A 15,593-nucleotide genomic window follows, 5' to 3' on the forward strand; every position below is an offset into this window, starting at 1 on the left:
TTTAGAGCAAATGAATACAGTTGTTACTAAGACTTCAGGAGGACCAGCAAATAAGCACTCTCTCTTCCCTTCAGAGTGATGGTCAAAATGGAAGCTTGAGTTGAGTAGTAATAGGGGGGCAGAGAATGTGGCTTTAGATCTACAGCCCTAAGGGTTCGCTAATTGTTCATGCTCATCTCATTCCCTGTTAGGCATATTTTATGCACGGTTAGAGGTAATTTTAGGTGTGCCATGGATAAACATTTAATGTGTTAATTATTCATTCATCACTCATTTTTCCAGTAAATGTATACTATGTCCAGCACTGTTCCAGACACCGATGAAGAAATCAGCCGCTCCATCCTCCATAAGTAATAGGACATCATGTCCCACATTTTAGAAACTCAAAAGGTCTCAAGTAATAAAGCCTCTTAATTTTACACTCTCCTGAACAAACCCCAGGACTCTCTCCACCTCTGATTGGTTCTAAATGTTTTCTTGGAAACAGGCACTTTCTTGCACTGTTGGTGGGAAAGCAAACTGGTGTGGCCACTCTGGAAAACAGTGTAGAGATTCTTCAAAAAATTAACAATAGAACTCCCCTGTGACCCAGCAATAGCACGGCTAGGAATTTACCCAAGAGATACAGGAGCACTGATGCATAGGGGCACATGCACCCCAATGTTCATAGCAGCACTGTCAACAATAGCCAAATCATGGAGAGAGCCTAAATGTCTACCAACTGATGAATGGGTCAAGAATATGTGGTTTATATATACAATGGAATACTACTTGGTAATGAGAAAGAATGAAATCCTGCCATTTGCAGCAACGTGGATGGAACTGGAGGATATTAAGCTAAATGAAATAAGTCAGTCAGAAAAAGACAGATACCATGTTTTCACTCATATGTGGAACTTGAGAAACTTAGCAGAAGACCATGGGGGAAGGGAAGGGAAAAAATAGTTACCAACAGAGAGGAAGGGAGGCAAACCATAAGAGACTTAAATACTGAGAACAAACTGAGGCTTGATGGGGGGTGGGAGCAAAAGAAAAGCAGGTGATGGGCATGGAAGAGGGCGCTTGTTGGGATGAGCACTGGGTGTTGTATGGAAGCCAATTTGACAATAAATTAGATTAAAAATAAATTTAAAAAGTAAATGCAAAAAAACTAAATTATTATTTCAATCTTCTCATTTTCTCTAAATTAATTATGTGTTTGGTAAAGAAAACAATATAGTAACTAAATTGTTTTGAATCTACCAATTTTAAAAGATTGTTAAAATTGTGATATTATAAAGATTAATGTGATCAATAGATTTGCAATAAATAGCACATGTAAATTCAAAAATAAAATAAAATAAATGTTTTCTTGGACAAACACTGTGAGGTCTTTCACACTCAGGCTATTAGTTCTTTTTCCAACAGACTTTCTGAAATTTGCTCATTTGTGAACATGAGCTCTGCTTTGTCCTTGCCTGCCAAACTTTTCTGTTATCTTCCTTCCCAAATGTCTCTTTGAAGCCTGTTGACTATGAGTAAATCTAGGAGGGCCTCCTATATATAGGAAAGCCTGGGGGTTCACTGTGTCAGGACCTGAGATCAGGAGGAACAATCCAGCTTCTGGCTGGTGAGCCCTCTCCTTCCTTCCTGAAGTTCAATGCTTACCAACAACATCTTGGTTTTAAGTTCTGAGGACACCACAGTTCTGGAAAGATAGTGAATAAAACACAAGATTCTTGAGCTATTGGCACTTACATTCTTATAGAAGAAAACACGCAATACCCTTTTCCTTTTAAAATTAGTTTTTTAAAAAATCAGGTAGCATTATGAAGAAAACAAAGGAGCATATATATTGCTTTTAGTGTATTGGGAAAAACATAGCCAGCATGTTGCATGGATGAGTTTGTATGTGTTTTTCTTAACATTCACATCCATTCTCAGGTTTCATTGTAATGAGTGAAAAATTTAAAGTAATGCATATTTCCTTAGTTTCTCCCCAACCTTACTTCTAAACAGCCTACATGGTCACTATACATGGATGTTTAAAGGTTTCTCAGTCTCAAAATAGCTACAGCAGAACTTCTTAGCCAACTTGTCCCTCCCGGAGTGCCCCACTAGAATGTTGCTCTAAGGGGCAGGGACTTTGTCTTATTCACTATTGTTTTCTGAAAAAAGTACTTGGCATCTCGATGTATTCAATACGTATCTACTGAATGAGTGAAAGAATGAATGAATGAGCAAACAATAAATAGTAAATGTGGTAAAAGGGCATGATGATCAATTGTGTGAGTCAATTTGGCCAGGGCACGGCATCCCGTTGTTTGTCTAGCACTTGTCCAGATGTTGTTGTGAAGGTTTTACGGTAGATGGGACATTTCCAGTCAGTTCCTATAAATAAAGGAGATTCCATTGGATGAAATGCATGGGTTATAATCTGTCACTGAAAAGTATGAGAGCAAAAACTGAAATCTCCGGGAGCAGAAATTCTGACTTAAGATCGTAACTTAGAAATTCTGTCTGAACTTCCAGCCTGCCCTCCAGATTTCACACACAATTGTATGAGCTAAATCCTTAAAAGAAATCCCTTTTGATATATATATTCATTCTGTTCCTATTAGTTCTGTTTGTCTGGAGAACTCTGACTGATAGAAAGGGTATGGCGAAGATCTTGAGAGCCGTTTTTAAATGACTCAAGTCCAGAACACTACGATGTGACGGCTGTATTTCTCCCCTCAACCCTGAGCAAAAGTACAAATTCATTTTCTAGCTTGGGGCTCACCTTTCTCCCACCCCTTCCAACTTACTCCCTCTCTCCTCTCACCCCCCAACATCCTCAAACAGTGCTTTAGGCTGCGAAAAATGTTGCCCCTCACTGAATTGAATTGTTCTGGATACTTTCAATATGTAAATATAGCAGAACTCATTTTGGTGTAATTGGAATAAAATATAATCTTGTTTTCAGTGGCAGTTTTAAAGCCCTGTTGAGAAATACCTTCGGGCTCAATCTAGTTTGCAAACAGGAAGTCATTTCCTCCTTGCCAGTTAATTCACTTGGATTCACATCTACTGAGTGGTTCTGAAGTACAGCACAGGAAGCCCTGTGAAGTGGTGCTTGCCTTCCAGAAGCCTACCATCTATTTAACTGAGTTTGTTCAGTGCACATGGCTGCCTTCACCTGTAGGGAGCAGAGAGCCGCACAGCCACATCTCACATCTGCCCATCCTGCTCTTAGAATGTCCACATTCATTCACGTTGCTGCTGTCAGTCAGTCTGGAGGCCAATTCCCTAGATCTCAAATTTCTGAAACCTTTTGGCTTGGGGGGGGGGCGGGAATGGGAGGCTTTGCTGGAGCTGATTTTCACGTCTTTGCACATGTCCTGACAACTAGTGGTAGAAGAGAAAACTTGTGTCAGGACGCTATAGAAGATTAAGTACAAACTTACACAAACCCAAACAAATCCACACTCTGTTATTGAAGAAATTGAAATGGAAAAATGGTTAGGTAGATAAATTTATCCTGGACTCCTTTCTTTGCCTTCTATTTCCCATACACTGGTATGAGAAATCCGAACGGCTTTACTTTTGAGTACATCATGATTCTGACCAACTTTTCTGCACCATCATGTCTTGCTGCATCATTGGTTTTCCTCTTTCCAGGAAGGAATCCTGAGGTCTTTTCTCTACATAGCAGTTGGAGTGATGCTTAAAAAATGTAAAGTAGATCATGTCTCCTCTGTTTAAGTCAAATGACTTCCCAAGACATAGAATAAAATCTAGATTTCTCATCCAAATCCACAGAGGATCATGTGACTTAGCTCCTGCAGGGACCTCTGCCCTCACTTCCTACCACTCTGCCCCTGGAGCTCTCTCCACTCTGGCCACACTTGTCTTTTGTTGATGGTTTCCCCTGATGCTCCTAAGTCCTCAGAGCACTGTCAACTGCTGTTCCTCTCTCTTGGAATAACCTTGCTCAGACTGTTACCTGACAAGCTCCTGACCATTTTCTTCACCATACTTATCATCATCTACCATTATATCGTGTATTTATTTACACATTTGTTTTCTTTTATTATTATTTTTTAATGTTTATTTTTGAGAGAGAGAGAGAGAGCATGAGTGGAATAGGAGCAGAGAGAGAGGGGGATGCAGAATCGGAAGCAGGCTCCAGGCTCTGAGCTGTCAGCACAGAGCCTATGCAGGTCTCGAACCCAGGGACCATGAGATCATAACTTGAGCCAAAATTGGACACTTAACTGGCTGAGCCACTCAGGTACTTCTGTTTACATATTTGTTAATTATTCAACTGAAATGTAAGCTCCAGGAGAACCACTGCTCTGCTCTTACTGTGTTGTTCATCCCTATAAATTCCCCTGGCTCTTTCAGAAAAGAGATTGATACTCTTTTAAAAAATTTTTTTAATGTTTTATTTATTTTTGATACAGAGAGAGACAGAGCATGAGAGCGGGAGGGGCAGAGAGAGAAGGAGACACAGAACCAGAAGCAGGCTCCAGGCTCTGAGCTAGCTGTCAGCACAGAGCCTGATGCGGGGCTCAAACCCACAAACGTGAGATCTGACCTGAACCGAAGCCAGAGGCTTAACCGACTGAGCCACCCAGGTGCCCCAAGAGACTGATACTCTTAAGGAGGGGCTGAGTACATGTCTATAGAATGAGGAACTCTGAAACTCTCACTTGGATGAATCTTTCTAAGCTCTGTTTGAGTTTCGATGGCCAAGGACACGTAGGTGGCTAGAATCTCTAGGGTGGTGGTTCTCAGACATTACTGTGCATCTGAATCTATTGGGAAGCTTGTTAACAATATAGGGTTGGGTTCATTTCATACTAGATTCAGGTGTTCCCAGTCTTGACTTTACATAAGCATTCCAAGGGTCCTAGCTGATTTCGATGTACCTAAAATCCACAAAGTTATTATTATAAGTTACCTTGTTTCAAAGAGCTAAGATGAATTACAAATATGCACTGTTCAAGCCTGAGATTCATGACATGAAGGTTAGGGAGTACTTTCTTAAGCTGATGTTCGTGGGAATTTATTGAGCTTTGAGTAGAGAATGATAGAAACAAGAAACCAGAAACTATTTTATACACAGGAGCATTTTCTATATAAGTGTAAGGGGCCCCAATATTTGAGATGAGTACTTTTTACAATTAAATATAAAATGCATCATAACCAGCAAATTCACTGAATTCTCAGTGATGCAAATAACGATCATTTGCAGATTCATCTTCAGTGAATCTTCTTAAAAAGTCATCCAAAACCTCTTCAATCCTGTTTCGTTCTTCAGGAAAATAAAAGAGTGATTTTGGTCAAAGTAATCATTACTTTTTACATGGTTGAAAAGAAGGTATTTAAAATGTGTGATGTTGAGGGACTTGAGTGGCTGAATTGGTTAAGCATCTGTCTCTTGATTTCTGCTCAGGTCATGATCTCAAGGTCTTGAGATGGAGCCCCATGTCAGGCTCCATGCTGGTTTGTGAGATGGAGCCTGGCATCAGGCTCTACTCTGACAGTGCAGAGCCTGCTTGGGATTCTCTATCTACTTCTCTTTCTGCCCCCCTCACCCCTTGCCCCCCCCCCGCCGCTCATGCTCTCTTTCAAAAATAAATAAACTTAAAAGAAAGCAATCTGTTAATAGCACACATCTATTATTACCATTGACTGTCCCTGATCAATATAAATATCCTTCATTAGGAAATATTTATTATATACATTTTTAATTTGGAAAGGTACCCAACAGTTATCACTTTAGGGGAGGCTTAAAAATTTTATTTTTGTAACAATAGAAATATAATAGCAAAAAGTTTCCAATTATACATGAATTTTGAGAGCATCCTGATTGGTTTTGTAATTAATTCATTAGTTCACTTATTATTTTAAAAGTCATTTAAGTGCCTGATTTGTGCCAGGCTCTTTGGCAGACATCGGAAAATCCAAAGTGGAAGATAAAGTGTTTGCATTCAAGTCCTATTCTGTTTTTCTTTATAGCATTTATTATTGACTGGCATTATATGTGTGTTTGTGGGTGTCACGCTGATTATTTATGTGCGATGTATTTGTGTGTATAATGTATATCTTTCTTTCCCATCTAAATGAAAGGTTTTGTTTTACTCATTGCTGACTATACCTAGTGCATACAGAGTATTTTCATCTTATACCCTCATTAAATATTTGTTAAAGTTAAATGTTAAATATTTTAAGTGGCTTTTTTTTGAGAGAAAGAGAGAGAGAGATAGAAAGAGAGAGAACCAGCAGGGGAGGGGCAGAGGGAGAGGGAGAGAGAGAATCTTAAGCAGGCTCCATGTCGTGCAAGGAGCCAGAGATGGGGCTCATGGGACTTGACCTCATGACTGTGAGATCATGACCTGAGCCAAAATCAAGAACTGGACACTTAACTAAGCCACCCAGGCACCCCTTAAATATTTTTTAAATTAAAAAAAATGGTAAGCATAGTGTGCAATGGAGAGCTATAGGAGAAGCACCTGATGAGTAAGGGAAGACATCAATCAAGAGGTGCATTTTGGGGAACAAGCCAAATTAAGTTACCAAAAAGTGGAAACATGGCAACTGGGCAAAACTGGGAATTGTGCTTCTAGAGCAAAGTGTCTGCTGGGGAAGGGGAGAGGGAGGAGGAATGAGGCAGAAGAGGAAAGCAGAATGAGATCACTAGGGGTGCTAGCATTAAGGGGTATGGATATTTTCCTTTAGGCAGAGTTAATGTGAGTTATGGTGGATGTCCATTGCTTTGGGAGATTCTATTCTACCTTCTTCTGATAACATTACCTGATATTCCTTGGTGCATGTGATTGGAGTGTGCCTACTTGCATCTTTAAGGTTCCAGGGACAGGCATGTGACCCAGAGCTGGGCCTTTAGTGTTTCCCAACTTCCTAGTCAGAGAGATTGATTTCTGCATGAGACTATGACTCAGGTTGATCCAAAAGCCTCAATCCTAAGACATTTTTTGTTGTAACTATTGGTGATAAGAAAGTACTTTTGGGTTAGGATTGTAGAACTTTGAACATGTAAACTTTGGCATTTTGAAACCACCATGAGAAAAAATGAAAGTAAAGTCATTATAAAGGAAAAAGGAGATGCTTTCTGATGCCAATGTTTAACTACCTGGATATAGCCATATGTGAAATTAGAACCATTCATGAACCTTCTACTTGTGAGTGCCAAAAAATACCCGCCCTCTTTTTCTTAAGCCTGTTAAGTGAATTTGGTTTCTTCTCATTGTCAGGAGAATCCTAGATGTTTTGGTATAGAAGAAAAGGAGAAGGATAGAGAGAGAGAGAGAGAGAGAGAGAGAGAGAGACAGAGAGAAGAGGGAAGGAGAGAGAGAGGAAGAGAGAGAGAGAAAGAAAGAGAGATTGTGGATTCCTAAAAAGGAAATTAGACTGTTGAAGCATCTGGAGATTAGCTACATTAAGCCAAGACTCGAGAACAAAGCAAGAACTGAGCCAGATTTGGGCATGGACTTGAGGGCTAAAGAAGTTCATGAATTGCTGACACAGGCTATCATTAGAAATCAAGGTCCTTCCTGAATTTCTCCAGAATCCCAGTTGTTAAGTCAGAAAGGTTAAAATTTCATCGGTGGAGGGCACTGATGGGGAAGAGCACTGGGTGTTGTATGGAAAACAACTTGACAATAAAATATTGAAAACAAATAAAAAATAAAAGAAACCTGGAAAAAAAATTTCATCAAAGCCTGAGAGAAGTGTCTTAGTTGGCCCGAGGACAAGGCAGTGATGTGGGGTAGGTTCTAGGCTCCAAGGCTAATGTAGGTATCCATCTGTTTCAACTGTGTTTTAAAGAAAAGCTGTTGACCATTAGGATGCCTGTTTTTATATGCGTTATGTATCCTGGAATTGATCACAGTATGGAGCTGATTTCCATTTAGCAAGTTGTCTGAAAGTGTAGAAGTCTAAAAGTGTCTGATAATGTAAATGACATACAGAGAATAGGAATGAGACAAAAAAGGCCAGATTACAGTATCTGATTTTGAATGGAAATTCTGTTTCTTAACTGTTGGGGTTGCAACTGTACATTTGGTGTGAATTTCTGGCAGATCCCACTGGTGACCCCCATGACCTCAAATGGTTTCAAAAATTACCTGATTATAGACTGCCAATCCATCTTAGGTAGATCTATTTGCAAATGGGCAGACATTTGGCCAAAAGACACAACCATGTATATTCCAGGTTAGTCTAAAAGTGGCTCAGAAGTAGCTTACGTACGGCCTACTAGTACTGTGAAATCTATCTTTCAAAACTCTAAATACCCTCTCTAGTTTCAAATGGTGCCTGAGGGGTTCATGAATCTACAGTCTTTATCACCTCGGAGGTTGAAACACTCCTAATGTCTGGATTCAGCATCTGTACTCCTATACAAAGATGCTTCAGTGCAGCTGGTGGTAATATAAATCAAGACAAAGCAAACACTTTTGAAGCTTCAGTACAAATGACCCTTGACATGACTGCCCAGCCATGGCTATCAAGAGTAATGTGTAATAAATGAATAATGCTACGCTATGCTCTAAGGTACCAAGGCAAATATTAGGGTCCCTCAAACGAAAATTGTCTGAGCCCACAGCACATATATCATTTGAATTCAACTGTTTACAAGTATCAAAAGGAAAGGGGAGGATCATCCAACCTTTTATATGAAAGGAAAAAAAATCTGAGATCATTTTCTGTTTTTTAAATTCTACCAGGGGATAGCATTTTAAAATACCATATAAGTTGCATTATTACCTTAACTGCTGGAGATAATACATGGAACAGATGAAGTAATACACTGCTTTGTTATTGAAGATTATATCAATCTGGTGTTATATGACATTGTGATTCAGAAAGAATCACAGGGTTGATATAGATCATGCTTTAGAATATATTAAAAATCAAAGTAATAGAAACAGTAAGAAAGTTTGGAGAAGAAGATGAAGTGGGCTAGTCTCTTTTTCTTACTTATTATGAATATACATGAGTTTTATAAAACATTATGATGTAGTGTTCAGTACCTTGGGTTACAATATCTAAGAACTCATCCTGAATGGAGAAGACCTCTCTAAATTTTTTCATTCAGCAAATACTTATTTGTTTTTTCCTCTGTTCTAGCCATTGATTAAAGAATGATAGACATAATAGACAAGGACCTTGGTCCCAATCCCTGGGAAATTTGCAGTTTAATAGAGAGATAGACGTTAAAAAATAATTACTTAACTAAGCATATATATTCACTATTGTGGTAAATTTATGGTGAAAAAGCACAGAAAGCCATGAGGACAAACAATGGTACAAAATATAAACCACCAGTGGGGGTGTCAGTTAAGCCTTCCCTGAGGTAGTAACATTTATGGTAAGAACTAGTGCAATGGAAAAATGGCCAAGATTAACTTTAATTTCACTAATCCTTTCTATACAATCTGATGCTGATTCATCTAACGCATTGTTCTTTTTTTTAATATAAGCAATTTTTATTTAAAAGGATATATGTAATATATAATGGATATTCTCTCAACTATTTTGGGGGGTGGGGGTCTGATTTATGCATCGGTTTGCTAAGGATACAGCAATCTAAATAGAAAAATTGAAGTGTATGTGATCTTTTAAAAAATTAATTTATTTAAATTCAACTTAGTCAACATACAGCTTAGTATTGGTTTCAGGAGTAGAACCCAGTGATGCATCACTTACATATAACACCCAGTCTAATGCATTTTTCAATTCTATGATTTCCATTAATTCTTTTTCACAGTTTCAATTATTTTTCTGAAACTCCCCATCTCCACATATATTAATCTGTTCCTTTGGACCTTATTTAAACATTTTTCATTTGAAATTATTGTAGATTCCTAGAAAGTTGCAAAGATAGCACAGAGAGGTCTCATGTACCCTTCACCCAGTTTCTCGCATTGACAACATCTTACTTAACTGTTGTACAGTATCACCCAGGAAACTGACATTTGTATAAAGTATATATAGTTCTGTGTAGTTTTATTATATGTGACGACTCCTATAACCACCACTGCAAGATACAGACCTATTCCACCACTCCCAAGATCTCCCTTGTGCTACCCCTTTCTAATGAATCACACTCAACCCCTCCACCCCCATCACTAACTCCTGGTTACCACAAATCTGTGGTAACTTTATAATTTTATTATTTCAGGCGTATTCTATAAATGGAATCAGACACTGTATAATCTTTTAAGATAGACTTTTTTTCTGCTCAGCATAATGCCTTGAGATCCATTCACGTTGTTGTATCAATAGTTGATTACTTTTTATTGGGCTGGTATTCCATGGTAGGAAAATACCACAGTTTGTTTAACCATTTGCCTATTATAGGATATTTCAGTTTCTTTGAGTTTTGGGCTATTTCCCATGAACTTCTAAATATATTAATTAAAGCAATTATTATTATTTATAGTCTTTATCTTTTACACCAACATCTGAGACGTTTGCAGTTCTGGTTCTAGTGACTAAGTCTTTTCTCTTAAGTATGGGCATGTTTTCCTGCTTTTTTCTCATGTCTAGTAATTTTTTATTATATAGTAGCTGTTGCTGATACTCTGTAGAGACTCTGGATTCTATTATTTTGCCTGATAAATGTTGGGTTTTGTTTCAATAGGCAGTTAAAAGGCACCTGGGAGGTTTAGTTGGTTGAGTGTTTGACTCTTGATTTTGACTCAGGTCATGGTCTTAGAGGCATTGGATCAAGCCCCATTCTGGGCTCCATGCTGAGGGTGGAGCCTACTTAACATACTCTCTCTGTCTTCCTCTGTCCCTCTCCCCCAATCTTTCTCTCTCTCTCTCTCTCTAAAATAAAAAAAAAGTTAGTAATAATAAAAGGCAGTTAAATTACTAATAATGTCACCTAGAATGTGTAGTGAGTGGGTTTTATGTCTAGTTAGGGTAAATCTATTTTAGTTTTTCCCTTAATTGAAGGAGAATCCCTTATTTTGGTTCTTTTTTCAGCCTTTCAGCTGTTTCCCTTTTCCAGACTTCTTAACATTTTATACATTTGTAGTTCAGAGGTCAACCAATGATTTGTGGGAAATTTATACTCAGATTTTTTTAAGCTTTCTTTTTTTAAAAATCATTTGTTTTTTGAGAAAGAGAGAGACAGTGTGAGCTGGGGAAGAGCAGAGAGAGAGGGAGATCCATAATCTGAAGCTGGCTCCAGGCTTTGAGCTGTCGGCACGAGCCTCACACATGGCTCAAATTCACATACTGTGGGATCACGACCTGAGCCAAAGTTGGATACTTAACCGACTGAGCCACCCACGCACCCCTATGTTCAGATTTTGCATTTCTCTTGTGGTTCATTTTTTCTAAGATTTCTAGAAACTCTGGAAGTATCAAATTCCATGTTTTGACTCATCAGACCAATAAAACTGTAGGTTTTCTGGCTGAGGTTCTGCAGACTGGTGAGTGGCCTCAGGGAAAAGCTATGTAAATACAGACTTAAGACGGTGTCATTGCCTTTATTTGATGGTTGATTCTCTTTTAGTTGTTGCTTGTTTTCAGTTAGTCTCCTATGTCTTCAAGAAGATTTAAAAAACTTTTTGCTCAGGAGGCACCTGAGTAGCGTAGTCAGTTGAGTATCTGACTCTTGATTTTATCTCAGGTCAAGGTCTCATAGTTGTGAGATCGAGCCCCTCCTCAGGCTCTGTGCTCTCTCTCTCTAAAGTAAAAAAAAATTTTTTTTTTGCTCAGGGTTTATAATTTTTAATCCACAAGAGAGTTAGTCCAACATAAACTACTCTTTCATCTCTCAACATGCTTTTTAAATTAGTTTTGTCATGATTTTGTTTGTGTTTCTATGAAAAGCATTTGTGAAGTTTCTAGTCTAGCTTTCCATGGATAAAAGCACATTTTTATCTTCCTTAAAAATCCCTGATAATTGAGATATTTTTCTATCCTTTCTACTGGAATTCAAATTTAAAATGTCAATTCATCTGGAATAAAAATTTCCTGATTAGAGATCCAGTGAAACCTCACTATGTTTGAGCGCAATGTTACTCAAACACAAAGATCAGTTAGGTAGAAACATTTTACTTATTAGTCACTAGGCCCTCTTCAGAGCCGTATATATTATATATCTAGATATGATGTGACATACGAGGCTTTCCTTTGGCACCTTAGCACCTTAGAAAAGTCCTCTGATATCCTGGGGTGGAATCAAGGCAAATGACCAAAGAGTTTGGTTTAAGATTGTTTTATGATCTTTTAAAATTATCTGAATGAATTGATTTCAGTTTGCTTGACCTTCCCATTTAATTACCTTTCTAGAGAACTCTGCCTTTCTAGACAATTCAGATTTTCCCACCAGTGAACCTATGCCACTTTATGTATGTAGGACTCTCCCTTATGATATATCCATGAACACATATTCCAAGCTATACAGAGGCTTAGAAAGCAACTGAGATGAGAATGGGAACAGAAAAGAGGCGGCCTTAAAAACTGCTAGCATGCTTTTAAAGCTAATATGGTTACAATCAGCCTTTTTCTTTCAGATACACTCCTCAAGGTAGGCGCTGTCCTGTTTCATTTTATTATCTAATCACCTCCTCTGAATATAATTTTCTTCCCCACAAGGATCAGAAGATTCTTCAGGGCAAGTATCATGCTTCCTCCTTCTCCATAGAATCCAGCATAATATTTCATAGAAAAGTGAAAACTTACTGGGGCACCTGGGTGGGTCAGTTGGTTAAGCTTCCCACTCTTGATTTCAACTCAGTTCATGATCTCACGGTTTGTGAGATCAAGCCCTGCATCAGGTCAGAGCTGACAGCTCTGGAATTCTCTCTCTTTCTGTCCCTCCCTCAATTGTGTTCATGCTCTCTCTCTCTCTTTCTCTCTCTCTCTCTCTCAAAAAAAAATAAACGTAAAAAAGAAACCTTAAAAAAAGGCTAAACATTTATTTGAATGAATTACTTTGAATTTTGACTATTTGGCTGAGTCTGTTTGGTATTTTGCTTATAAGTTTCTAATTACCTGACAATGTTTGCCCAGTTTTGAGATCCCACCAAAGAGCATGAAGATGCATCTTGAAGATTTATGGTTTGGCTTCAGACTGATTCTCCAACCACCTCTAATACTACGTTCTCTCCCTCACTTGCTATGATCTTGCTACATTGGTCTTCTCTTGGAACTTTAATACTTTGCACAATTTCTTCCTCAGAGACTCGGCACCTGTCATGCCCTCCGCCTAGAATGGGTATGGCATGGCTTCTGCTTCTCATCACTTAGATCTCAGATCAAACAGTCATGTCTCACAGAGGTCTTCCTGGTCTACCTTCCTTGTTCCCTTGAAGCTGATCCAAATCATTCTCTTACCCATTGTTCTGTTTTATTTTCTTCATAGCACTCACTACAACCTCACGTATTATCCTCCTAATATGTGTTTACATGTTTATGGCTTGCCTTCCCACATTAGAGTCTAAACTCTATGAGAACCAGGACCTTTGTTTCCTTCAGAGAAGTATCTGCAACACTCAGGATGCTGTGTGCCATCTTGAAAGCAATTTATAGAGGATACAGTATTTCAATGTACACAATTTTAATTTGATTTCAGTGAAACACAGCTTAGAAGTAGAGGCTAGAGATGTTCTTAAAGGATAAAGAAAATATTAGTAAGACACAGGTCATAAGTTCTACCAATGAAAAGCAAAAGAAAAATAGTGACAGTGTCTTACATCTAAGGGTAATAGTTAGCTAGCTATAATGACAATGAGTGCCTCTTATGCTCCAGGCATTGTTACAAATATCATACTTTAAAATAACCTCATTTAGTCCTTATAACAACTCTATGAGATAGGTATACTATAATAACCTCCATTTTTTGGATGATGACGTTGAGAACAGAGACTAGATGAGAAGTTACAAGTTACATAGGTGGATGTGTCTGAAGTCATAAAGCCAGTAAGGAGCAGAGCTGGGACTCAAATTCAAGCGGTTTAATTCCAGTCTGTGGTTGTAACTACTGGGCCATATCTCTTCATTTCCACTGAGTACGAAACTGATTCATTTTAGTTCTCTCATTTATTTATCAAGCGAATCTGGCATTATTCTTCTGCCTATAGTTTTACAACTATATAGTTCAGAATAAAGGATAATGGATTTAGGGTTGAGCTTTAGGCCCAGGTATGTTATTAATCTGTTAACTTCAACCTAGCTTCTTCAATCTCCACTTCTCAAATATGTAAAAGGGAGGGGTGTTTGGGTCGTATTAAAGATTAACTAATATACATTTTTTTTTCCTGTTATGGGAGCCCTGAGCATCACGCTGCTGATAAACTTTGGAAGAATAGCATAAGGAACATTTAATACATTACCTGAACTTTATTCATCTCCAGTTTGTTCTTCTCATTGGCACTCTGGTCTTGTTTGCCAGCTCCCTTTTTCTGAGGGCCTTTTCCAAAGAAGATGTAGTTTACAAAGGCATATTCCAGGAGAGCCAGGAACACAAACACAAAGCAACCCATCAGGTAAATGTCAATCGCTTTGACATACGGGATCTTTGGCAAAGTCTCCCTGAGGTGAGTGCTAATGGTTGTCATTGTCAGCACGGTGGTGATTCCTATGAAACAGAAAGATGCCATCTTAGCTGAATGCACTTTCAAAGCTGACCTTTAAAGACTAAGACAGATGATCTTTCTTTATTGGTGTCCCAGAATGATGGCAGTAATGTGATAAAGCCCTGGGCAAAAGAAGCAGGTATTTTGAAGGACAAAGCTGCAGACACTCCATACAGGCCATGATCAAATCATAAAACAGGATGTACCATTAATGAAGAATTAGAAACCATTTTTTAAAAAAATAATGCACATAGAAAAATAAATGGAACTGCATATCAATATCCCACTGATATGCTTACTGCCTAGTCAAATGTCCCTCATTCTGTTACATATCACATTTTCTTCTGTCTCTCAACATCTCTCTCCTTGTCCTACTAAATCTGTCCTTGTAATTCTAATACCCACAACAACCAGTACCAAACTGAAAGTTGGATTTTGAGGAGACCTACTTCATTCCATGAATCCATAAGACATCCAAGCCATAAGGTCAGTATTACATGTTAAAATTATAATGCATCATTCATAGGGAGACAACACTAAAGGAAGAAATATGTAAGAAAGTTCATGATTTGATTCAAACATCTGATTTATGTATTTTTTAGATACAATCTTGTTGCTTTTGTTTTTCAAATATTATCTCTAATTCTTGATTCTAGAGCCTAGAATGAATTTGTTCCTTGGAGTCAAGAAGAGACTTCCTGAAAAATTCAGCTTGGATTTGTTGAAGAAGGTTAAGACTGTAAACTCTTAAAAAGGAAAGTTCTGTTTTGTCTACTTTGTTAAACACAGCTTTCTTAACCATGTAATCTTTGCATGGTTGTGTAATAAATATTGGGTGTGGATGATGAAAATGATGAAATGTAATGGGGAAAAACAAAAGTGAAAAGGAAGTTGGAATCTTATGTAGATAATTTGTGCTTTACTACTATTAACATTTATATAGCATATTACAGGTTTATTTTATTTTTCTAAGTTTATTTTTTTTTGATTTTTGAGAGACAGAGAGAGAGA

The 15,593-nt window shown here is 38.0% G+C and overlaps 1 protein-coding gene across 1 annotated transcript in view; it reads right to left on the reverse strand.

The window, feature by feature from the left end:
- The window catches only part of GABRB1 (gamma-aminobutyric acid type A receptor beta1 subunit), a 373,510-nt gene that overhangs the window by 17,897 nt on the left and 340,020 nt on the right, over positions 1 to 15,593 (reverse strand). The window contains exon 8 of the mRNA XM_029946293.1: positions 14,340 to 14,584. Coding sequence (XP_029802153.1) covers positions 14,340 to 14,584 — 245 coding nt within the window. The remainder of the gene's footprint in view (positions 1 to 14,339; positions 14,585 to 15,593) is intronic.

Source organism: Suricata suricatta, chromosome 1 (genome assembly GCF_006229205.1).
Source record: "Suricata suricatta isolate VVHF042 chromosome 1, meerkat_22Aug2017_6uvM2_HiC, whole genome shotgun sequence".
In the NCBI taxonomy this organism is placed as follows: Eukaryota; Metazoa; Chordata; class Mammalia; order Carnivora; family Herpestidae; genus Suricata; species Suricata suricatta.